Source organism: Phyllostomus hastatus, unplaced genomic scaffold (assembly GCF_019186645.2).
Source record: "Phyllostomus hastatus isolate PE091 unplaced genomic scaffold, TTU_PhHast_1.1 phas_scaffold_21, whole genome shotgun sequence".
Lineage (NCBI taxonomy): Eukaryota > Metazoa > Chordata > Mammalia > Chiroptera > Phyllostomidae > Phyllostomus > Phyllostomus hastatus.
The window spans coordinates 21,066,184-21,092,487 of record NW_025334017.1 but is presented as its reverse complement, the minus strand read 5'-3'; the positions used below and the strand labels follow the sequence as shown (position 1 = coordinate 21,092,487).

General features: G+C 37.0%; 1 protein-coding gene across 1 annotated transcript in view; it reads left to right on the top strand.

Annotated features, from left to right (window-relative positions):
- STK3 (serine/threonine kinase 3) overlaps window positions 1-26,304 on the top strand; it is a 252,825-nt gene that overhangs the window by 147,162 nt on the left and 79,359 nt on the right. The window contains exons 8-9 of the mRNA XM_045861098.1: window positions 336-461; window positions 25,519-25,711. Of these exons, the coding sequence (XP_045717054.1) occupies window positions 336-461; window positions 25,519-25,711 (319 nt within the window). The remainder of the gene's footprint in view (window positions 1-335; window positions 462-25,518; window positions 25,712-26,304) is intronic.

The following is a 26,304-nucleotide window of genomic DNA, read 5'->3' as shown; positions in this document are numbered from 1 at the left end:
TCTATACTTCTTTGGACACATATCTTTAAGGTAGTTTTCATTAATGTATTTTTATTAACAGGATTGCATTTTTGTGTTTGTGTTTTAATGGTTTTTAAAAACAAGTAAGTGTAAAAGCAAACTATTTGTAAAGCAGCTAAAATGTTCTCTATTCCAACTTCTGGAGTGATTTAGAAGTTACTTTAAATAACTTCTAAAGTTATTTTAAATAACTTCTAAAATAACAAATCATTGAAGCCTAAGATCCTGGTTTACATTTACATGTCATGTTAACATTTTTTAGATACAATTTTAAGAAATCTTTCAAAATTATACCATTGAATTTTACTTTTTAGCATCCTTTTATCAAGAATGCAAAACCTGTATCAATTTTAAGAGACCTGATTGCAGAAGCAATGGAGATCAAAGCAAAAAGACATGAAGAACAGCAGCGAGAATTGGAAGAGGAGGAAGAAAATTCGGTTCGTAATTACCCTCAAAACATTGATTTTTTTTCTGAGTCATTTTTCTGTAATTTTGATTTTTTTCTTTAAATATATCAATAGCACTTACTGTTTTATGGTACAAATGAGGTATATTTGTTCATTCAATCTCAAAATATATTTTGTTTGCATTAAATGTTTGCTATTTTTTTCTGATGTCTTAATATTTAGTGATTAGTAGAATGTGAGGTTTGTACAGTGTCTAGAAGTACCACAGAGATGATGGGTTACTAGAGAAAGCAGGAGGGATATTTAATGACCTCGTGTTCCATTTACTTTATAGTGATGCATCAGTGCATTTTAATAACAAAATAAAACAATTATATCTGTTTCATTTTATGATGTTTGATGCTTTTGTTCTTCACTAACTTCTTGTTTCAAATCTTTTTCTGGTTAAAGATACAGAGATGGATATATCTTGGTATTCAGATAGTCATAAAATCTGAAAACAGATTTTTTTTTACTGATTGAAAATGTCTTTGGTAACATTAATATTTAGCCAGAGAAGTGTTTTTTTACTTACAGTTTTGTATACAAATAGTATTATTTTGCTAATTCACATTTAGTTTATCCCATTGAGATTTCTTTTGAAATTCTTTTACCCTCTTCACCAGTTGTTCAACCTTGTTACTTATGGTGGCCAATGCCAAAGACAAGTGTGGCTCTTCACCAAACTGGTTTACAGTCTTTTTCTGTGGGTGCTGCGCTGCATCACTTACTCATTTGGCAGTGACTGTGGACTGCCTGGTAGACAGATGCTTTAAGCTTATATTCTAGACATTAAGTTTTTACCAATGAAGTCACCATTCAGAATTTTAAATAGCATCCTCATAAAGATTTTTTTCATTAGTTTGCAATTGCATATTAATTATGTAAAGATAAGTGATATGGGATGGTGTAAAGACTTTGGTTCTTGCTCTCAAAGGGTTTTATAGTTCCCAACTTGGGTTCCTATTGATGATAAACTTAGTTTTTTATTTCTTTTTTAAATTATTATTTATTCTATTACAGTTGTCCCAGTTTTTTCCCTTTATCCACCCCTCACTCCCTCAGTCAGTCCCCACTCCATTGTCTCTGTCCATGGGTCATTCATACGTGTTCTTGGACTAATCCTTTCCCCTTATTTCTACCATTTCTCCCTTCCCTCTTACAGATGCCAGTCTGTTCCATGTTTCCATGTCTCTGGTTCTATTATGCTTGTTAGTTTATTTTGTTCATTAGATCACAGTTATAAGTGAGATCACATGGTGTTTGTCTTTCACTGACTGGCTTATTTCATGTAGCATAAAGCTCTCCAGTTCCGTCTATGCTGTCACAAAAGGTAGGAATTTCTTCTTTCTGCTGCATAGTATTCCATTGTGTAAAAGTACCACAGTTTTTTAATCCACTCATCTCCTAATGGGTGCTCAGGCTGTTTCTGACACTTGACTATTGTAAATTGTGCTGCTATGAACATTGGGGTGCATAAGTTGTTTTGAATTGGTATTTCGGGATTCTTAGGATATATTCCTAGCAGTGGAATCTAGGTCATAAGGCAGCTCCATTTTTGATTTTTTGAGAAAATTCCATATTGTTTTCCACAGTGGCTGCACTCACTGGTCTGCATTCCCACCAGCAGTGCACTAGGGTTCCCTTTTCTCCACATCCTCACCAGCACTCGTTGTTTCTTGGCTTATTAATGGCAACTGTTGTGACAGGTGTGAGATGATATCTCATTACGGTTTTAATTTGCATCTCTCTGATGGCTAGTGATGTTGAGCACCTTTTTCATATGTCTATGGGCCCTCTCTGTGTTCTCCTTGATGAAGTATCTATTCAAATTCTTTGCCCATTTTTTAACTGGATTGTTGTTTTCCTGGTTTTGAGTTGTATGAATTCTTTATATATTTTAGAGATTAAACCCCTGTCTGATATATTATTGGCAAATATGTTCTCTCATACAGTCAGTTCCCTTTTCATTTTGATGATGGTATCTTTAGCCATGCAGAAACTTTTTAATTTGATGTGGTCCCATTTGTTTATTTTTTCCTTTATTTCCCTTGCCTGAGCAATATTGGCAAAAATATTGCTACATGGGATATCTGAAATTTTATTGCCTATATTTTCCATCAGCACTTTTATGGTGTCATGGCTTATACTTAAGTCTTTAATCCATATCGAGTTTATTCTGGTGTATAGTGTAAGTCGGTGGTCTAGTTTCCCTTTTTTGCATGTACCAGTCCAGTTCTTCCAACACTGTTTATTGAAGAGGCTATTTTTACTCCATTGTATGCTCATGCTCCCTTTGTAAAATATTAAATGACCATAGAGGTAAGGGTTTATTTCTGGGCTCTCTATTCTGTTCCATTGGTCTGTGTGTCTGTTCTTATGCCAGTACCAGACTGTTTTGGTTACAGTGGCCTTGTTGTGTGGTATCAAGTATTGTGATTCCCTCCAACTTTATTCTTTTTTCTCAGGATTGCTGAGGCTACTTGGGGTACTTTTTGGTTTCATATACATTTTTGAAATATTTGTTCTAGATTTGTGTAATAGGTCATTGGTATTTTAATAAGAATTGCATTAAATCTATAGATTGCTTTGGGTAACTAGTTTTTGACTTCTCTCCAATTAGCAAAACTCATGAGAAAACAAGATTAAAACTTGGATATTTACTTTTAAGTTTTCATGTTCCTTTATTAATATTTTATGCTCACTTTTCAGTCAAGTATTTATTAGTACTTTTAAAAACAAATAACGTTGGCTTTATCAGAGTTACATAGTTGCTTATAAGGTTATGTTCCCAGTAAAGTCTGGTCGTCGTCCCTCTGTTGCTGGTAACCCATCTGCCTTTGCTTCACCCATGCACGCTTATGAACGCTGGGCCAGTGGACTGCCTTCAGTCAGCTGCCAGTGGACAGCTGATTACGTTTGGTTCGCTCTTATCTTTCTATTCTTAATTATAGTCTGGTTTCTATTTCTGATGGATAGGGAGCCATTGACTATTTGAGAATTTACCAGTTTTTACTAGTTTTTACGATTTTGCTATACAGTCACTCTGGTTACTTTCTGCTACCTTGATGATATCTTTTCCACTGGTTTGCTCCCCTTCACTGGACTCCAGCTGCATTGATCTTATTTCAAATTTTTAATGCTTTTAACATACAGAAGACCTTTCCTTACTTAAGGCTTTTATATGTGCTGTTTCCTCTGCTTGAAACACTCTTTTTCCCAAGAACTCACTGAGTGATTAGGTTCTTCTTTTATTTTGGGCCTCAGCTTTAAATGTCATATATCCCCAACTTAGTAGCTTAGAGTAAGCACACATTTATTATTTCGTGGTATCTGTCAATTATTATTTCAAGAGTGGCTCAGAGTCTCTCATGAGGTGGGAGTCCAAATGGCTGTTGGGCCTGCAGTCAGTCATCGTAAGGCTTGACAGGGACTGGGGTCCAGCATGCTCGCTCACACATGCGGCTGTTGGCAGGCTGCCTGGGTTCCGTGCCGTGTGGGGATCTCCAGAGGGCTACGAGGGAGTCTTCACAGCGTGGCCACTGGCATCCCTCAGAGCTTGTGGGCAAGAGAGAAAACGAGGAGGGAGTCTCAGTGCCTTTCGTGACAGTCTTAGAAGTTGTACAGTGTCACTTCCACATTCTCTTTGTTAAGAAGAGTTACCGGTCACGGGCAACGGCGGTGTAGAGCTCTAACACTGGAATAGAACAAAATATTTACAGCAACCAGGGAAGTGCTTAATTGAAGAAAGAGGCTGCTAAATTTTGGTAAGAGGGTGCTGTGGCATTTTTGCTTATGTGCCTGCCATCCCCTATTTTCTAGCTCAGTGGCAGAGGTTGGGAGCAGGGGAGAGGAGTAAGAACTTTGCCCCCCCGCCCCCCCCCGTCTGCCGCTCCCCCAAAAGTGCTTTTTGTATTCTGAAAGATCTGGCAGCTCCCTCCGGGACCAGTGCAGGGGGTTGCCCTTTTTTTTTTTTTTTTTTTGGGGGGGGTCTCTTTGAGCTAGAATAGCTTCCTGGATGGAGTCTGTCAAAAACATCTAAATATTTTAGAGCTAATACATAAGTTTAACAATGTTGCAGATTATAAAGTCAACACACAAAAATCAATTATGTTTTTATATACCAGTAATGAATGATGCAAAAGGAAATGAAGAAAACAATTCCATTTGTAATAGCATCCAAAAGAATGAAATACCTAAGAATAAATTTATCAGAGGAAATGAAAGCCTTGTACAGTGAAAAAGAACAAAACATTGCTGAAAAAAAATGAAAGAATACCTAAACCACTGGAAGGATATTCCATGTTTATGGATTGGAAGACTTAATATTGTTAAAAGGCAGTACTCCCAGAGCAACTCACAGAACCATCCAATCCCTATCAAAATTCCAGTGATCTTTTTGCAAAATGGAAAGTCAGTCCTCTATCAGGGGTGTCCAATCTTCTGCCATCTTTGGGCTACACATTAAATACACAAACACTAATGAAAATTGATGAGCAAAAAAAAGAAAAGATTTTAAGTAAATTTATTATTTGTGTCGGGCTGCCTTTGTAGCCATCGTGGGTCGCAGGTTGGACACCCCTGCCTAATTCGTATGAAACAAAGGGCCGCAAATGGCTAGAACGATATTGGAAAAGAAGAACAAAGTTGCAGGACTCACTTTCTTGTAATTGATGTTTGCTTGGAAGCTTTTTCATAACTGTAGCATTTTTGCTGTTGATAAGGGCTGGGGATTCACAAAATCATCAAGTCCTGATTCCTTTTTTGTTTCGTTTTCCTATCTTAAGCTTTTCTCTCTCCTTTTGCATTTTATTATAAGCAGCAAGAAACTAGGTAGCACCTGAAACACTCTGCCTGGAAATCTCCTTAGCTAAGACTAACCAGTTCATTAGGTACATTATTATTATTGTTTTTGAAACCCAAATATTTTTGGAAATACACTTTAGTTCTGTGCAATCTTATTTTTGCTATTGCTTAATAATTTTCTTTCTCTTTCTGGAACTCATTTTACTTGATTGGTTTCTTAGATTTATCTTTCATGATTTTTTTCTGTTTTTTTTTCTTTGTTTCCTTATTCTTTCTTGGAGCTCTTCTCAATATTATCTTCTAACCTTTCTATATTTTTTCATGTGAAGTATTTAATTTCCAAGAGCTCCTGCTCTCCCTCATTGTTATCATCTTCACTTTGAGTTTTCTTTTGCTCCCTTCTTTCTCTGTTCCCTTTGTTATCATATGCTTTGATCTCTGACTGTTCACTTCCTGGGTTTTTGTCCAATATCTAGTGATTATGTCTAAGAGAAGCACTAAAGTTGCCTACCAAAAACTCTGTGTTAATGAGCAGAACTAGTGGGCTTGTGAACCTTTCTGTAAAAAGTGTTAGGAGTCACTGCTTTGGACCCCGAATTTTTGCTTCTTGTGACTTCTCTCCTTGCAAGCTCACGTCCTGGGTTTTGGTGTTGTCTTCTCCCCTGTGCTTTTTGTCTTTATGAGTTCATTCCTCTTCTGTGCCCTTTTTTTTTTGCAATTTTGAGAGGGTTTTAGGAGGGGTAAGCATTTTAGTGGAAATTCATGCCATTTCTTGGATGTTCTAAATTATAGTTTTAAATACCGAGTTTTTAATAGGTAAAAACTCAGTAGGTAAATTTCTATAGGTAAATTTGTAAAACTCTTCATAAATAAATTTATAAAATTCTTCATATATTATAATGATTATGAAATCCTTGAAAATCCATAAATTAGCACAATTTATAGAAAAATAATAGTCTGTTCAATTCTGGTTCATTCTGGATAATTTCTAAAACAAAGTGATCCAGGAAGGGAGGGGAAACTTCTAAAAGATAGCAGTACAAGAAATCAAGGCAGCCTAAGGCAAGTCAGACCAAATTAGTAGTATAAGAATAGAACCAGGTGGATATTGCTCTTTTTCGGAACCACTGTCTTTTACAAAATGATTTTCTTTAGGTGGTGGAACAAAGGTACAGTTTTGGACCCTCCAGCCTCCACCATATGAGAACAGCTGTAGAATTATGAGCCATTATCTGACTGATTCTGTGCTTGCCTTAATATCCATATCTCTGAAGTCAAGGTTGTTGCTTTGTAATCTCTCCTTATTTTCATTCACAAATCATTTGGCCCATGAAACTTGTTTTGTTTTGTTGTTGTTTTTGTTTTGAGGGGGTTTCATTTGGCCAGCACCTGGTACATACGGTACTGAAGACTGGCTATCTTTTAGGATATGACAGAAAATTTGGGTGAATGTTTTTGTATCCTAGTTTTCACTGAGATTTTTCCCCATTCTTTTTTTTGGATTATTTTAAAGATGAATGTTTTTTTTAGCACGGTGGGAGGTCTGTGAGTTTTACTTCCACTTTTATTTTTAGCTCGGAGGATCTGTGTTCTCTGACAGCCTTCATAGTCTGTAGCTGTCTTTAGTCTCTACCCCAGATGGGTCCTTACCCGGTGACCGGGCACCCTGACTTGTGAACCTGACTTGTGAAGGATGTTGGGGTTCACTGCTCTGGGGCCCGAATTTGCTTGTCAGTTACTTAGCCCATTTGTCACTGGAACACTGAAAAATTTCATGAAGTTAAAATTTGAAATAATGTAAATTAAAATCATTCCCTGATTTCAAAAATCTAGAGCTGTGAAATTCACCACATTGAGTTGCCACACTATAAGAACTTTGTATTTGATATTCAGTATTAATTCTTGAGCTCATTGTAGATCCTGCTTTTTCCATTTTGTGTGAGTATAATTTTCAGAGAATTTGTGGGTTATACCAATATCAGCTTACAGTTTTTTTCCAAATTTAATTTAATTCTACATAGTTGAGCTTATTAAAGTTGGAGAAAAATTTGTGGCCTAAAATTAAATTGACATTTCCATCAACTCTTAATGTGACTTTTGAAAAGGAAACACTGTATATGATAACCATTTCAAGATGCACTGTTTTAAAAAAATTTTAGTGCTCTACACCTGTGTCCTGGATAACTATTATAAACAAACCTCTTTAAATACATTTTTATTCAAGAAAGGTACAGGACATGATTGGAAATAGTGCCTATGAGTCTGATTTTTATACCTATTGTAGAAAAAGCTTGTCTGAAGAGAATACATCTTGATAAACTAACATGTTTTGATAGGTGCTGAGGTAATTGACCAGATTTTAAAAATTAAACAAATTAATTGCAAACAGAGATTTCTGCAGCAGGTTAATCCCAATATCAAGGTTTTTGTGTTAGTTTAAGCATTGCTAAACATGACAAAAAATTTTTTTGGCATTTCAGAGCATGCGATACAGATTTTGTGCTGAGATGAGTCTATTGTATTACATAGTAAGGAATAATTTGTTTTCTGGATATTACTGGAAGATATTCCCAAATTTTTAGTATGAGTCAATTAAGCAACCTAACTATACTTGTTCATATTTACTGTAAATAGCTGAATTGCCTATAGAATGTTCACTTTTTAAAGATTATCTGCCAACAGAGTTTCTCTTTCTACTCAATACAACTTTAAGTTATAATTTTGTTGTTAACAAGAAGCATTCATAGTAGAGTATAAAGTAAATCTGTGAATTATTTCTGCAATATATAACTTTTAAATATACTATCTAATAAAGGGTGCCTTTTTAATAATTGAATATGCTTCAGGTCATCCTTTTTTTAAAAGTATGTGCATATTGATATTTACTAAATACTTGCTAAATATTTTATTCTGAAAAGAGAGTCCAACAAACTTTCTGGTTAAATAATGGATTACAGACTTCTGTTCTTTTAATGCAACAAATTGTGCACATGACTCAAAGTCTGTGTGCTTTAGTTACCTCTATTGGAGGTATTATTCCTTGGGATTTGCGACATTTAATATAATATGTAGAACATTCCACAAATGGCTAGGTCATTTGAGCTCTCTCTTTGTACATTTGAACTACCTGGGTATTTCCAGAGGGAAAAAAACAACAGTGTTTGGTTTTACTGTGAGAAATTTCTGATTCAACTGATATAGGCGGAGGCCCAGGCATCAGAATTTTGAAAATTGCCCTCGCTGATTCTCCTGTGGATGAAAACCAGTAACCAGGAGGTTCCAGCACTGGGCTTCATGACAAATACTTATTCTGAAATAAAAATTTATTTTTATTATTTTATTATTTGAATTTTATTAAAATTCAAATTAAAAAGCAAAGGATTTTTTTCCAAATTAACTCCTAATTTTTGAACAGTTTTAGATGTACAGAGTTGCAAAAGTCACACAGAGCGTTTCATGTACCCCACATTCAGTTCCCCCAGTAGTGACCCCTTACATGAGTATGGTTCATGTGTCACGATGAATGAGTCACTGCTGATACAAATTGTAAACTAAAGTCCATTCACTCGCCAGACTTAGTTAGTTTTCCCCTAATGTCCTTCTTCTGTTTCAGGATCCATCCAGGATACCATATTGCAGTTAGTGATCATGTTTCCTTAGGTTTCTTTTGATGCTACCGTTTCTCAGATTGTCCTTGTTTTTGATGTTCTTGAGAACTTTGAGGAAGGTTGCCTAGGTTTTTGTAGAATGTCCCTCAAATGGAGAATTGTTTGATTTGTTTTTCTTGTGAGGACACTGGGGTTATTGGTTTTGGGGAGGAAGACCACAGAGGTAAAGGCTAGTCTTACCACGGTAGATCAGGAGTACTAAATAGAAACTTGTTTCCTCTACTCATAACATGTCTGACACCAAGTGGGTGGATTTTGGTTCTCCAAGTCTCTGTAGACACCATCTGATGGTCCTTCAACTTCATTCTGCCAGTAACTGCCGGGGGTTAGCCCAGACCCCACAGGCCCACAATATTGCCTGCCACCTCAGACACCCATCACAAGTCTGTGCCTCCTGTACTCATGACCAAGTGGCTATACAACCCTCTGCTCAGGTCCAGTAATCTTCTAGAATAGCTCACAGAATTTGGGAAAACAACCAGCCCCCTCCCTGCAGGTGTCACTTCAGGTATGATTGAAAGGGGCTTATTCTGAGTAACAATAGATGCCCTTCCCACCCCATCAAGAAGTTATAAGGGTTTCTAGAAGTTCTGTGCCAAGCATTGGAGAATAAAGAACAAATATATATATATATATATATTTCTAAATCATGATTTACTACTGTTGACGTTCCTGTGACGGTCTGGCTGGGGTAGTGTTTGACAGGCTTCTTCACAAGAATATTACTCTTTCCTCCTCACCACACTGCACTTTTTCAAAGGCATCACAATACATAGCCCTCACTAAAGGAGTCAGGAGTTACGCTCTGCTTCCTTGAGGGCAGAGTGCCTACATACATTATTTGGAAGTCTTCTGTACAGATTTATCTACTCTCACCACTTAATCATTTATTCAGTCATATACATCTGTAATGACACATGGTTATTTAGTTTACACTTGGGGCTATCATCCAGTACTACTTGATTTTTGTTGCTCAGATTCTTCCAGCTTTAGCCATTGAGAGTCTCTTAATTAGCATCTCTGTTCCTTTGACATACCTCTGTCATTGTCAGGATTTTGTGTGTGTGTTTCCGTACCCTCCGACACGGTAAGATACTCCAAGCTCATCTCGTATGTTTCCTGTCACAGTCAGAGAACCCTGGGAGCCCAGTTCCTTCTCTTAGACAATGGAATTAGAAGCCAAGACCTGGACTGCACAGGTGGCTGTGTTGTGGGATGTGGTCACTTACAGACCCTCTCAACTGACACAGAAATGAGATGCGTGTGTGCCAACTTGTGTATCACACATGTTTGTAACTGTGCATATGTGTGTGCATGTGTCTGTGCCTTCCTCTGTATCTATATAGTAAGCTACACATCAGTTCATGCTGCTGTCTCTGCCTCTGATTCATTACCACACAGACCATTCTGTCTCCCCTTGCTTGTTTGTAACTCCCCACCGCAGTGGTGTGAAGCCTGGCTCCCACCATTCACCACCCTTTTACTAAATGTTCTGGTTGCTGTATGTATGTATAGTGGTTTCAGAATTGTTAACCCACATTCCCATGGAAAACACTTTACTGTCTACAGTACCATGCTTATGTACAGTTCTTTATATTTTAGTTTTGCAGATTTCATTCGCTTCCAAGATGAGCACATTTTCTCCCCACCTCCTCCAATGAAGTTCTTTCATAGATTGGTAATACAGTTAGATTTTTGTGCGCATGTGTGCCACATTCTGCATTCCATTTTGGAATCTTCTGACCTAAGTGATTGTTAAAAATATGCATACATTAAGGTTCACTCTTTATGCTATAAAGTTCTGTGGGTTTTGACAAGTGCGTGGTACCACATACCCACCATTGCAGTATCATACAGAATAGTTTCACCACCCTAAGAAATTACCGTGCTTCGCTTACTCAGCTCTCCCTCTGCCCCTGAACCCTTTTCAGGTGCTCATCTATATATCATCTGTACTTTTGCCTTTTCCATAATGTCATATAATTGGAGTCATCCATAGGTAGCCTTTTCAAACTGTCTTCTTTCACTTAATAATATGCATTTAAGTTTCATCCATGTCTTTTTGTGACTTATGAACTCATTTTTTTCCACTGACTATTATTCCACTACATGGATGTACCGCAGTTTAATTTACTGTATTCATCTATTGAAGGGCATCTTGGTTACTTCTAGTTTGGGGCAATTATGAATAAAGTTCTGTAAACATTTGCATACCAGATGTTTTGTGGATGTCAAAGTTTTCATATCAGTTAGGTAAATATCTAGGACCATTATTGGATCTTATGGTGTTTTTAACTTTACAAAAAATTGCCAAATCTCTTCCAGTATTATACTATTCTACATTCACACCAACAGTGAATGAGAACTTCTGTTGCTAAGCATCTTCACCAGCAATGAATATTTTCAGGGTGTTTTTCTGTTTGTTTTGTTTGTTTTTGCATTTTAGCCATTTTAATTCAATGTTTAGTGGTATTTCATTGTTGGTTTAATTTGCAATTCCCAATAACAGATGTTGGGCATCTTTTTAATATGCTTATTTCCCATTTATATATCTTTTTACAAGGTGTCTGTTCAGTACTTCTCCACATTTTAAAATTCTTGTCTATTTTTTATTATTGATTTTTAAGAGTTTTTTGTGTATTTGGACACAAGTCCTTTATAACACGTGTGTTCTGCAGATATTTTCTTTTGGTCTGTGGCTTGTCTTTGTATTCCCTTCCCTGCAGCGTCTTTCACAGAGCAGAAGATTATAGTTTTAGTATCACCTCTCCATTTCTTTTTTCATGGATCTTGCTTTTAGTGTTTTATCTGTGAACTCACCACCAAACTCAAGGTTACATAGATTTTATCCTATGTTTTATTCCAGAAATTTTCTAGGTTTGCATTTATGTTAAAGTCTACATTCTGAGTTAATTTTTGTAAAAGCTGTGAGCTTTGTGTCTAGTCTAGTGTTTTGGGTTTTTTTTGTTTGTTTGTTTATTTGTTTGGCGTATGAATGTCCAATTGTTCCAGTACCTCTTGTTAAAAAGACTGTCCTTTCTCCATTGAGTTGCCTTTATGTCCTTTTCAAAGATTAGTTGACCACATTTGCCTGGGTTTGTTCCTGGGTTCTCTGTTATGTTCCACTGGTGCATCCCTGATACACGGGTCTGTGCTTTTGGACGACTGCACTCTTGATTACAGTAGTTCATAGAAGTCTAACATTGCACACTGTTTTAAGATTTACCATTTAGCTTGTCAGGATTTTTATTGTGAGTTGAATCTGTACATTAGGTTAGGGAGAAATGATCCTGAGTCTTCCAGTCCATGAACATGGACTGTCTGTTCATGTAGAGCTTTGATGTCCTTCGTCAGTGCACGGAGATTCTGTACGTGTTTCGTTAGGCCTGAGTGTTTCTTTTTCTTTTAGTGCTATTTAAAATGTCTGTTTTTTAAAATTCCAAATGCTAATTGTTTGTTGCTGACATATAGGAAGCAAATGATTTTTTATTTTATATTGCCCTAGTATCCGTCACCTCACTCTCTACTCTTCCTATTCCCAGGAGGCTTTCTGTAGATTCTTTGAACTTTTCTACAGTCATCTGTGAATAAAGATAGTTTTATTTCTTTCCGATTTTTATAACTTTTATTTTTTCTTGTTTTACTGCACTCATTGGACCTCAGTTTTCTTTTAACTTCAATGTTTCTGTATCCTCACTGAGTTTTTCTTTCACCCTGTTTCAGAGGATATATATTTTTTCTGGTTATAAAAATTTGTATAGAAGAAAAATCAGACATAGCATTTACCTACATAGAGATCAAAGTCTAGTCGGGAAGGCTACAAATGAACTGATACAAGATCAGAATGCAGTGTGACAAGCACTGCAATGGAGATACACACAAAGAACAGGAGTCGTCTCATTGCCCGACTTTCGAACTTTCTCCCTCCCTTCGAAGGCCCCTCTTCTGCTAGCCCTTTCAGTCAGGCATGCTGTCCCCTTCTTCGAGAACCCTTCTCCTCAGCCTGGGACTGTGGTTATGTTCCGACCACTAAACAGAAAGGAAAAAAGTCAGAAGCAATATATTCCCACCCAAAGTTCAGAACCTTTGTTTCTTCGCATCACCACATTCTCTCTGCACTTATACTGTGGCTGAAATATTTTCCAGCCGTCCTCTTTCCAAGGCAGCTTTCTGAGTAAGATGAGATCACATCAGAGCTTGTTTAATTTGAGGAGCCCATGGGTCATCCACGTCATTTTGTGTAGCAGGCAGTTGGATATGCAAGTCTGGATCCCAAGGCAGAACTCAGGCAATTAGGGAATCAGCAGGCTTTCTGCAGTTGATAGTGAAACCATACACAAAGATGAGATTGCTCAGAAAGCGTTTAGAGAAAAACACAGGTTGCTGCGTTTTCCTAGACTACTTCTTACTTCTTCCTCACTTGCCCGATTAACTCCAGATCCTTCAGGATAAGCCCCCGATTCCTCTGGGAAGGGAAACCTTCACGATGTTCCTCCAGGTTCCAGTTAGGCCAGTGCTCCTACCTGCTCCCACCACGGGCTCCTGCATTGAGCTCTGTGAGAATGTCGATCTCACTGTGTTTCTCTGCTTTCTAACTCTACCAAACTGTACCTTTCTCAGGGACAAAGACTATCTTAGCACACTGCCTGGCATACAGTAAGTGTTTTACTATATAAATATTTCATTGATATTTATTGAATCAGTGAATATATGTATAAAGTTGCTGTACAATAGGTTTTACCTCTTATTATTTAGCAGAATGCCATAAGAGTATCATCAATATAGAATGTGTTTGCAATTTAAAATAATAAGGTACATGATGGTACGTGAAGTATTTGATTAGCAATGCTTACATCAAACATGTGAGAAATATTCGGTCTGGGGGAGGAATTGCTTATTTTTCACTGCCCTGACACACTCCTCTGCATAGGACTTTGTTGGTGTCAGGAGTTTCAATAGTGTGAACTGCATGTTACAATTAATATTGTTATTTTATTGTGCTTCAGGCAGTCTCCTTCTGAATTGTATGTTTTGGAAGCTTACTTCTTAAAGTAATTTTATAATATTATCATTTCTAGGCTTTTACAAGTAGTATTTCTTTTGCTAAGTACATATTACATAATAAAGTTTCTGCTTGCTATTAATAACTATCACAATGGAATAGAAAAGTAGTAAGAAAAAGAAAGGATAAGGAAAAGAAATTCTTTTCAAAGACAAATTAGCCCTTAGTTATATTTGTTCTAGGAACATAAAATTACAATTATATATCTTTTCATATAAAATCACTTTAGAATGCTATGAAAAAGCAATATGAATATTTGGTATTCTCTCTTATATGTTCCTGTCGGTTTTGTGGGATCAACAACTGGTCGTCAGGTTCCTATTATATGCAAGTCACTGGGGAGGTAACTGAATGTGGACAACATAGCCCAGGGAACATAAATATTGCTTCTTTAAAAATACAGCTTATGACATGGCAGTGGTTATGGTATTTTTAAAATATATCAGTTTTTTAAAAGTCAGTGTCCACTAGTATGTTTCTGAAAGGTATTGATAATGTGGTAGTAAATGACCTATTTTATGAACCTGTTTTATCTCTGGGAAGCTCAGATTTACTTGTTCTGGTCTTTTGTCTTTGGTGCCCTCTTGTGGATTTTTTATAAACTTCTTGCAGCACACAGTTTTTAAAGGTGTCACTTTTATTTTAAAATATTTGATTTTATGATCTTTATATTTTGTTAATCTTTTGGCATGCTTTTGGCTATGAGAGAAAAAAGAAAAGTCATGGTTAAGGTTGCTTTTACTTTTGACTTACTCTATTGTACTTCGGCATCATGCACACGGGGTGTAAGCTAATCTTTTGTTTGGAAGCTTTTAACAGAACACCAAGAGCGTGTGCAGTCTTGCCTCGTGGAGCCTCTGAAGTGCCGCCCACACACCTTTGCACCACTTTGGTCTGTTGTGCTAATGAACGCGTCTTTTATGACTTTCGGAGATCCTGAAAGCTTTGATGTAATTTTAAGACATGCCTGTGAACATGCAACAACTTAGGGTCTCTGAAGGCAGAAGTTTCTGTTTGTTAGGGACAGGTATGTCAAAGTCAGCAGCTGTGCAAGCTCCCTTGCTGCTTTTGCAGTGAGATAGAAGGACCACCTACTTAAAACAAGGAGAAGAGTTCATTCTTTGTACAGATTTTCAGATAGTGCAAATCTCGGGAATTTTTAATTGGTGGTTAATTTATTACTATGTTCAGCCTGTCAGACATTGAAGCGGTACTTAGGAGAGAATATTTTTGGTGCTTTCTCAGTAGTTCTGAGCTCAGTTGGGTTGAATGTGATACGGAGACCAGAGTTAACTTGTTGATCCTCCTGGGGGCCTTTCACTTGTAACACAGAAACACTGGGTACTGCAGGGGGTATTGGCAGCTGCGCAGTGGGGGAGATGCCCTCCTTCACCTTCGGTGGGAGTAGAATAAAACGGGTAGTGTCAACAGTTTCACCCGTCTTTACAAGGAGCATTATTAGCTTAATGGCACATAGGGCTCTTCCATGGTGTGAGAAATACTAGCAAATGTACAATAGTGCCCTTTGATTTTTGCCTTTTTTTATTTCAAGTAATAATTAAGATTTACTTGTTGGCACGGGTTAGCATGTTAGCATAATTAGCAATGCTTAATTTGGTGATGCGCAGGGAGAAAAGTAAACAGTTCCTGCCACAGTTTTCTCCAGTTTTGTGCTCATTTCCTTAAAGTTGCATTGCATATGCTTCGTCGATTTCTTCTTTGACTCTTTCATCACAAATTAATAATTAGATTTCAATACCTTTATTGTATGCTGAAGAAGCAAATTTCACTAAGTCATTTTTTCGGTTATAGATAATTGGCATTATCTGTTTTCTTTTTGTCATCGTTTCAAATTAGAATCTTTTATCATTTTCTCTTTAGAGTCAGTTTGGTCTCTTTAGGGTCATAATACTGGAATTATCTTTGATTCATTACATTTGTCCAGCAAGTTCCTAGAATGTTTTGATTCGTCTTTCATGATTTCTTTCAGATTCGACTTGTCATTTCTGTTTCTGTAGGACCCTTTTTAGTATAGGCTTTAATTACCTCAGATGTGGAGTTCAGTAATGACCTTCTGATGCTAATCTTTTTGTCTCCAGTCTTCTCTAATTCATCCTTCAGTTTCCACGGCACCTACCACTCTTCTGCCAAGCTGTTTTTGCTGCCTCCCACTTTTTGAAGCTCTCTGTAAGGTCGTCCCTTAATGCAGTCAAACTCACTGCTTTCCATTCTAGCCAGAATGTTTCTAGCTCGGTGCTTACTTTTTTAAATCTAGAAGACCACTGTCTATTGCTTCCTATTCGTCTCTTAGAAATCTTTATCTTAGAAAGATCCAGCTTTAATTTAATTTTAAGGAGCAAGGGAATCTTAATTTTGTTGTTTCCTCTTTCTGTCCTTTCTCAGTAGCTTGTTTATTCATTGTTTATCTTCTGGATTGTGAACTTAAGTTCAGCAGGATTTTGTCTCCGAGTGATGTGGGTTCTGGGTAAGGGTCAAGTCCCTCTAGGGTGAGTTTTTGTTTGTTTCTGTCAGGCACGGGGTGCTTCTGTACTGGGACTGCATCAGGTTCATTTCTCCACACGGGTTCCCCAGACTGAGTCACGTTAGAAAGCCCAGACCCGCGTGTGCACAGTCTAAAGGGGCGCACCCTTCATCCTCTCCTGTAGCCCAGGTGAGGCAGACGCAGAACTTCAAGATTCCCAGCATTTTGTAGGGGTTTCAGTGCTACTTTGGAGAGAACCCCAAAATGTGTCTTTTGTTCCCCTTTATCCACTAAAATGGATACCCATTATCACATGGCTCTCGGGCAGCCCTAAGGCCAGGGTGAGCTTATTTTCACTCTGGCTCTCAGCTCTGTTGAGGGCCCTTGTGGATTTCCCTTACAGTCACGCATTTATGGCGTATTTGTTACATTGTTTGCTGTCTGTTCCATCCCCGACTGGCATCTTGAAGAGGTTCTGAATCATCTAGACTACTGTAATATTACAAATTTTTCTGTGATTGGTTCACATATATATCTTACACATTCATTTTTCTCCTGAAAAATTTTTTTATGCTGTAGCAGACTCAGTAGAATTGTCTGGTTGAATCAGGGCTGTTAAGATCAATGCTGTATACCAGCAATTTTCAATCTTTTTCATCTTGTGGCATGCAGAAACTAATTACTAAAATTCTGTGACACACCAGAAAATATGCTTTTTGTCTATCTGACCAAAGATTATAATCTTGATTGATTTACAAAGACAAAAATAATAGCAATTACCTATCCCTTTTGCTCCAAAGTGACTTTTTTAAAAAGTCCAAAGTGCCTGTGCTTGTTTGTGTACAAAATCTTCTGGTACCAAGAATTAACCAACCAGATACAACTTCATTATACAATGTGACCAGTAAGATGCATCTCTGTTATACAGCCTTTATATTTATGGTTCAGGGCATTCACACCTGATGGCTGTCGTTTGCTGAGTTGGCTGTTGTCATTTATTTCTATTTGACAGTCTAAGGAAAAAGAGGTCAGTGCCCCCGACTAAATAGTCAAACATTGCATGTTTTAAAAATTCTTGTGGCACATTGGTTGAAAAGTCACTGCTGTATACGGATAATGTGCTGTTATGTAATTGCATTAGCAATAAAGGTGTATTTAATATTTCAAGAAGAGAAATAAAATAATTAGGATATTTCCAGTTAGAAAGATAATGATTTAAGGAATAGTTGAACAATCTCAAATGACAAATGCTTTCTAAAATGTTTGTATAACTATCCTTAAAATCAGACAAATAGTAGCTGCCAATATTTTAAGGTAGTAGGTATTACAAATGTAAAGATACCTATTATAAATCTCTGATTATTTCTAAGACTATCATAAGCATAAGTCTGTCTTAGCAATGGAGTAGGATTTCCTAATAATGTTTTCAAATATTTGTATTCCATGTGGATTTTATGATTCATAACCTGGATTATCATCAGTACTCTGTTTTGCATTCCTGGCAAATGATGACCACTGATTGAAAATGCTGTTGTATTCCTTACTGGAATCGGCTGCTTGCTACAGTGGGAAGCATCTGTTCTGCAGACCTTTTCTATAAAGTATCAACATGTTTTCCTTCTGCTCTTCTGTGGGGAACAACAGAGTACAGTGAAGCATAGCTTTAAAAAAAATCGTAATTTCTGTTTTATTATAAAAATGTAAAGCATCAAATGAAATTTTAGCAATAATGTAAAATATCAAGGTTTTCAGAGTTAATGATTTTTAAAAGGTAAAAAGTGTTGCTGAAAAGTTCTTAATAACATCACCAAATGAGTTTTCTAGTTTTGTACAAAACTAGTTCTCATTCCACCTATGCTTCATTACTTACTGTTTGGGTGCCATCCTTTCATTGGTGAATTGAGTGCTCACTACTTTTTTCATTGCCTTTTTTTTTTTTACTGTCAATTTGTAAATCAGATTAGCATCCATTAGCAAAGTGACTATGCAAGTAAAATAATAAACAGTAGAAGCGATCCCTTCCAAAGTTGATTCAATGTTTTTACAATTTTACAGACAACCCAAGCCAATTGTGTGACCCAGAGGTGCAAGCTTCCTTACCCCTTTGTAGACTCAGCTCTCATGTAGAATATAGAAGATTTAAAGTGTTATTCACACCAACCAGATGCATGTTTCTTGTTAGGTTTGATGGTCAGAGCACTGAATCTCACAAGGATGAAAGACAATGACTCACACATATAAAAATAGATTTAGTGTTTTGGGAATAAACTGGTTGTAACCACGATAAAATAAGATATTAAACCAGCAATAGATTTTCAGAAAGAACAGATAGAAAACCAACTTCCCTTCCCCCTTCCTCTTCAGTGGGATCTGCTGGAAAGAAAGAATCCCATCATTTTTTAAAATGAACTCTTTGACCAAGTAGAAATCAGTTTATTTATGAATGTCAGCTTCTTCATCTTTTAACTTAACAAAATGAAACATGCTCAAGAAATCTGCAATATAAATTTAATTAGAGTTGAGAAATGTTGTAGGTAATTTAAAAGCCTTGTCCAATTGGAAGTTAGATCTTGGGCTTTAGAATTAGAGTGACTGAGTTAGAATCCCCGCTCCTCCACTTATTTGTTGTATGACCTTGGACAAATTATTAAGCCCATTTGAACTTCAGGTGTATCATTTGGGGATCATAGTATCTCACAGGATTAATAAAAGGATAAAATGGGAATGACCTGCAATAAATCCTGAGCACCGTGCTTACACACATGGTGATAGCTATTTTAATCATTATGATGAATGAATGGTGAACTGTAATTATAGTTCATAGCGTTATTTTTCTCCCCAAGTTTCTTTAATAGCCATTCTACATTTTAAAATAAGTTGGTTTAAACGAAGATCTGCATTAGAACCTTGGATGACACTGTCCTTAGTTCTGTGCTTAGGCACCACCTCCTAATGGGGCTCTAACATTCGTTTAATAGATGATATCATGAGAACAAGGCTGGAATCAGCATCAGGAATGTAGTGTTAACAAGATCTGCTTAGTGCCCATCCAGGTTTCAGAGACTAATGGGAGATTTGGACAGGTCAGATGTATAGACAATTACAGTGTTGTATCACAAGTATACGATTAGCAAAAGCACAAGGTGCTGTGGTGATATAAAATGTGACATCTAATTCCATCTCTCACTTCTGAGCTGAGAAGGGGTATCTAGTGTAGTTCCATAGTACAAAGAACTTTTACTGTAGAGTGCCCTCCCAAATTTTTGTGTATATGTTACATATCTAGTCTACTCATCCTTCAAGAACTAATTTAAGGTTAACCTCGTCTGTGACACTTTCTCTACTTTTTAAAGGTAGAGCCAGAGGCTCTACGCCTGCTACTCCATTATATACTTGCCAACGCTTTTCTCACAGGACTTAACAAAATACCTTATAATTTATCGTTCACCTGTCAGTCAGTTTCTCTTTGACCTCAAACTCCTTAAAAAAGCCAAATGGCAAAACTGTTTCTAATTTATCTTTGTATCTCAATGCCTAGCTCATTACTTAACATGTAAATGTACAATAAATGTTCATTAAATGAACTAATAAGTGAAAATATAAATAGATTCATTCATTCATTAAATAAATTTTTGTCAAGTACCTACTATGTGCTAGATGTTGTAAGCATTGTGGATTCATCGGTGAAAAAGAAGTCTTCTGCTTTTATTAAGCTTACATTCTAGTAGTGCAGAAGGCCAGATACAGGCTATAAACAATACAGAAGGATAAAAGAATGATGGAGACTTCAATTTTAGATCGATGGTCAGGAAAAGCTTCACTAGGAGGTGACATCTAAGGAGACAATTTAAGAAAAGGATCAAGCTGATTGAAAGTATTCCAGGCTGAGAGATTAGCCAATTTAAAAGCTCAAGGAGGAACATGCTTAGAATGCTCAAGAACTAGCAACTGAGGCCAGCATGGCTGGGACTTGATGAGTGAGAAGGAATGTGATAGGAGATGGGATTGGCAGATATTACTGGGCCAGATCACACTTGGCCATGATAAAGATTTTGGATTTTGTTCTAAGTGTGACGGGAGGCCAAGTGCAGGAGAGTAACACGATGCGATTTGTCTTTTGAAAGGATCAGTCTGCCTTTGTGTGGGAGACTAAAGGGGGGCAAGAGTTAGAAGCAGCGAAAACTGTTAGAAGACTGTTTTAATAGGCCGACTGAGAGAAGCTGGTGGCTTTGACTAGTATAGACCTAATAATCTGTACGGGACTCTGGGAATAGGAGCTGGAGACATAAGCTGTTAAAATTGTGAGCCTGCACCTCTAACTTAAGCATTCAAGTAGATCAAAATTTAAATGTAAGTAAGTGCCTGTGTTCAGTGGGATAATGGACTACAAAATAAAGTAACTAGTTTCTCAGTCCCAGTGGTACACTTTTTGTTTTGTTTTTCCAGCTCTACTTTGAAGTAGGCATGTAACCTTGAGAAGTCTCTTACTTTCTGTGGGTTTCAGTTATTTTTTTTTTTTTAGGAAAAAAATGAGAGTTTGAATTACTAAAGGTCCTTGATTTTATAATTCTGTAAAAAAGGAAATACATAATGCAAATGCTTACTGTATGATGGGATACTGAATGAAACATGTTTGTAAATTCAGAAATGCTAGAAGGCATTCTTATCCATAAGGTAATTACATAATAAAAGATTTTATAAAACAGCTACAATATAAGATCATAAATTTAAATGCAAAAGTATGTAATGCAGATTATGAATTCTACAGAAGTTTGAAAAAGAAGACAATTAATAAAAACTGAATTAGTCATGAAGGTAATATATGAGGTCTGTCTGGAAAAAGTCCAGCCATTGTTAATATAATGAGAACAGTTTGTGCGACATCAGTGTTACTTGGCAGCCAAGGAGAGTGGACTGGAATGCACATGAGTGTACAACAATGACTTTGCTATAATTGCCAGTGGGGGCAGTAGATGACATTGAGTGAACATGTGTACTGTGTGGCTGTTGCATTCAAAATGACTGAGCAAGTAGAGCAGTGAATCTCTATCACATTTTACATTAAGCTTGACCGTTCCTTTATGGAAACTATCCAGATGATTCAGAAGGCCACAGCTATGGGCAACTGGTGATTGGCAGCTTCATCACAACAGTGCGCTTGCTCATGCTTCACGTCTCGTGCAGAGTCTTTTGGCGAAACATCAAATCACCCAGGTCCTACAGCCCAGATTTGGTGCCCTGCAACTTTTGGTTTTTCCCGAAGCTAAAATCACCTTTGAAAGGGAAGAGATTTGAGACTATTGATGAGATTCAGGAAAATATGACAGAGCTGCTGATGGCGACTGGGAAAACTGTGTGAGGTCCCAAGATGCCTACTTTGAAGGCATCTTCAGGTGTCTTTGTCCTTTGTACAATGCTTCTTGTATTCTCTTCAATAAATGCCTCTATCTTCCATACTACTGGCTGGATACTTTCTGGACAGGCCTTGTGTACTTGATCTGGGACTAGGTATGATTTAGTTAAAACAAATTTAGAGGGAAGAGCATTCTGGGTAGAGAAGACATGAGCAAAGGGAAGGACTTAAGGAACATAGCATGATGTGGGGTTTTTTGTAGCTAGAGACTCAGATAAAGTCAGCCTGACTATATTGCAAGGTATGTGAACAATGGGTAAATAGGATTTTTCAGATAAAATAACATAAAGATCAATAAAATCTAGTCAGAAGTGTTTAACTTTTAATCCAGGCAAGAACTGGGAATATTTTTAAAAGATTTTATTAATTTATTTTTAGAGAGAGGAGAAGGGAAGGAGTTAGAGAAGGAGAGAAATATTAGTGTGTGCTTGCCTCTTACACCTCCCCCCCCCCAACTGGGGACCTGGCCCACACAACCCAGGCACGTGCTTAGACTGGGAATTGAACCCATGACCATTTGGTTCGCAGACCGGCACTCAGTCCATGGAGCCACACCAGCCAGGGCAAAAACTGGGAGTATTAAAGATTCTTCAATAGAAGGACATACTATGATACACATAGTTTTCAGGAAAGGTTGGTATAATATGTGTACTTTGAAGTAGGCATGAAACTGCCATGTCCCTAGTAGTATGCAGGCATCTCGCATAACTTTTCTCACTTAATCATGGAAACACCAATGAAAGAAACTAAAGTTCAGAGAGTTTAAATAGATTGCCTAAAAGGTATTATGCATAGTAAGTGATTGGAGCCAGGATCTGAACTAAAACCTGTCTGATTCTTATTCTAGAAGGTCAAGGTGGGAAAGACTCTTCCAGGACACTCTAGCAGCAGTAAACCAGATATGAGGTAATAAGGAATTTACTCAGTAGCAGTGGGAATGGAAAAGAAGTAATGGAACTGAGAAAGAATTTTTTAAAGATGGATTTGTTGACTACATATAGGAGATAAAAGAGAATAAACCTAAGAAGACATTGAACATTCCCTCCCAGATAGCTAATGGAGATTACTGTTCTTTGTAGTGGTGATCGTTAGGGATGGAGACAGACAGGAGGGTTTAAAGGGATGGGAAAAATGATGTCTGATTTGGGAGTGTTGAGTTTTAAACATCATTAAGTATTTAAATAGTAAAGTCAGGAATATTCCAGGATTTGGGAGTCCTCAACATATTAGTCAAAGGCATGAGAATGAAGAAGTCTTCTTTCTAAAAGAGAGAAGCCTGTGAAAGAAGAGCAAAAGACTTTGGGACATAATGCTGGGTTTGTCATGTCGGACTAAGAAGAGCACTGTCAGGCAGCTGAGAGCAACGTGGAAGTTCCTATTCTCCATATTTGTGTTTTGCCCTCTGTCAGACTAGGAATAGATAGAAATGAGTTTCAGTTCCGAATCAAACTTTTCAAAATAGCAGATTGTTTGGTCTCAAATGTTTGTTAGTTTATCTTTTTGTCCCATTTTAGTTTATCTTTTGGTGAACATTCTAAAGACCATTTTGTGTTCATATTTATATTACTGACTTGATTCTTCTGTGAATTTGCATGGAAAAGCTAATGTCTAGGATATGACAAGAGAAGTGTAAGCAGGAAAAAAACCCAGATAAATGGGGTTTCATCAAAATTAAAAACTTTCATGTATCAAAGGAACTATCAAAGAATGGACAGAAACCCATAAAATGGGGAGAAATACTTACAAGATTAATATCCAGACTATATAATGAACTCCTGCAACTCAACGATGACAAAAAACAACCTATATCAAAAATGGGCAAAGGACTTGAATAGATATTTCTCTATATAAGAAGGTGCTGAACATCACTTGTCATTAGGGAAACACATAACCCACGTATCCATCAAGATGGCTATTACTTAAAAAATGGAATATAATAAGTGTTCACAAGGATGTGGAGAAATGGGAACACTGTGCACTGGTGGTGGAAGTGTAAAGTAGTGTAGCCTTGTGGAAAACAGTTGGGCAGTTCCTCAAAAAATTAAAAGTAGAATAACCATGGGGTATAGAATTGCAATTCTAGGTATAGACCCCAAAGAATTGAAAGCAGGGACTCAAAATAGATACTTGTACACCAGTGTTCATAACAGCACTATTTATAATAACAATTTATAATAACAGATTATTTACAATAACTAAAAGGTGTAAACAACCTAATATTCATCAAAAAATGAGTGGATACACAAAATGTGGTATAAATATATACAATGGAATATTATTCAGTCTTGAAAAATGCTGGTACATGCTACAACATGGATGAGCCTTGAAAACATTGTGCTAAGTGAAGTAAGCCAGACACAAAAGACCATATGTTGTATGATTCTACTTGTAGAATCATGTAGGTACCTAAAATAGCAAATTCATAGTGAGAGAACGGAGAATAGAAGTTACCAGGTATTGGGGCAAGGGAGGACTGAGGAGCAATTTTTCAAAGGGTACAGAGTTTCTGTTGGGATGATGCAGTAGTTCTGGGTGCACTGAAATGGGTGTAGGTGTCGGCTGCACGACACTGTGAATGTGCTCAGTGTCACAGAACTGTATGCTGAAAAGTGATTAAAATGTTAGATTGTATGTTATGCATATTTATCACATTTTTAAAAGCTAATGGCCTTTGTATGGCTGTTATAATAGTGTCAACATGTGCTAACTTTAATGCACTTTGTTTATTTTCACACTATATTCTTCATTTTGTATTTGTGGATAATTTATCTTAATCCTTATTTTAAAAATAGCTGGCAGCCTTCCATTTCATCAATTTCGGTTGCTTTCACTTTAATTATCTAAAGTTTTAGGCTATTTGGGATAACTTTGGCTCTTAGGATAACATTTGTATGTGTATCCTTATATTAAAACTAGTGGTAATAGTAGTATTTTCCATTATTAAAATATAATAAAAATATATAATATGAGGGGGGACCCCAAAAAACTGGAATTATCTTCTGGAGGGCAGACCCCTTGTAATACAGGCTGCCCCCACTAGGTGAGTGTTCTAGGAACCCATCTGTGTCAGTGGTGGTGTTGTGAGAGGCTGCGTTCCCCTTCAGTGAATATATTTTTTGAATACTCTTTCAACGGGTTTACCCATTGCATGATGGGTGATTTACCAGCACACCTGCCTATACCCCGCTGAGTGTTCAGCAGTTTTTGACTAAAAACAGCATGAACCCCATGCCCCACCCTCCCTATTCACCTGGTCTCTCCCCAAGTGACTTTATTTTGTTTGTTTCCCTGGATGAAAAAGGTGCTCAAAGCAAAACATTTTGCCAACGTTGAAGAGGTGAAACAAAAAATGGCAGAAGCACTAAGAGGCATTAAAATCAGTGAATTCAAAAACTATTTTGAGCAGTAGAAAAAATGTCTTGATAGGTGCATTACATTAAATGGGGTACTTTGAAGGTGCCTGAAGTTTAAACATGTAAGAATAAATACACAATTTTTTTATAAATAAGTTCTGGGGGTTTTCGCCTCCCTCCCCCATATGCTAGTGAGACGGTTAAGAGTTAAGAAATCCAGCTGTCTTGGAAAAGCCTTTCTTCATTGTGGTGTTTTGCTTGCAGGATGAAGACGAACTGGATTCCCACACCATGGTGAAGACTAGCTCGGAAAGCGTGGGCACGATGCGGGCCACGAGCACGATGAGCGAAGGGGCCCAGACCATGATTGAGCACAACAGCACGATGTTAGAGTCCGACCTGGGGACCATGGTGATAAACAGTGAGGACGAAGAAGAAGAAGATGGCACAATGAAAAGTATGGCTTTTTCCCACGGAATATTCACTTTCTATTCTGAAACTGTACTTCTATAGAAACCAGGATAGTTCTATATTAGTTTTTGTAGCCAGCTGTGGAATTTTTGTTTCTTTGCTTTGTTTAACCATAAAAAGAATATGGCACAGATAAATTTTAAAATATTTTTTTAATATAGCAGAAAGCAGCACATCTCTAACTTAGGGTTATGGAATTTTTTTTGATGAAAGATACTAACCCATAACTTAATTTAATTTGTAAAATATTTTACAGATAAAAAGATAGTGTTTCTAACATTTACTTTTCCAATAAAAAAGTGAACCTAAAGTTCTATTCCAGGAAATACAACATAATATTATTTCATGTTGTCTAAATTATCAGTTATACCACAGTGACACAGGGATGCAGGTGAGAGAAAGTAAGGGCTGAGGTGGGACAAAAAGAAACATTAGAAATAAGGATCAAGAGACAGGGATACTCAAGCATAAAATTCACGTTAGTGCATATTTACTACTGCCTGTCATGTGTGAGGCACAATGCCAGGGCTGCTGCAGGGGCCAGAATGACGATTAAGACATTCTCTCTGATGTCCATTG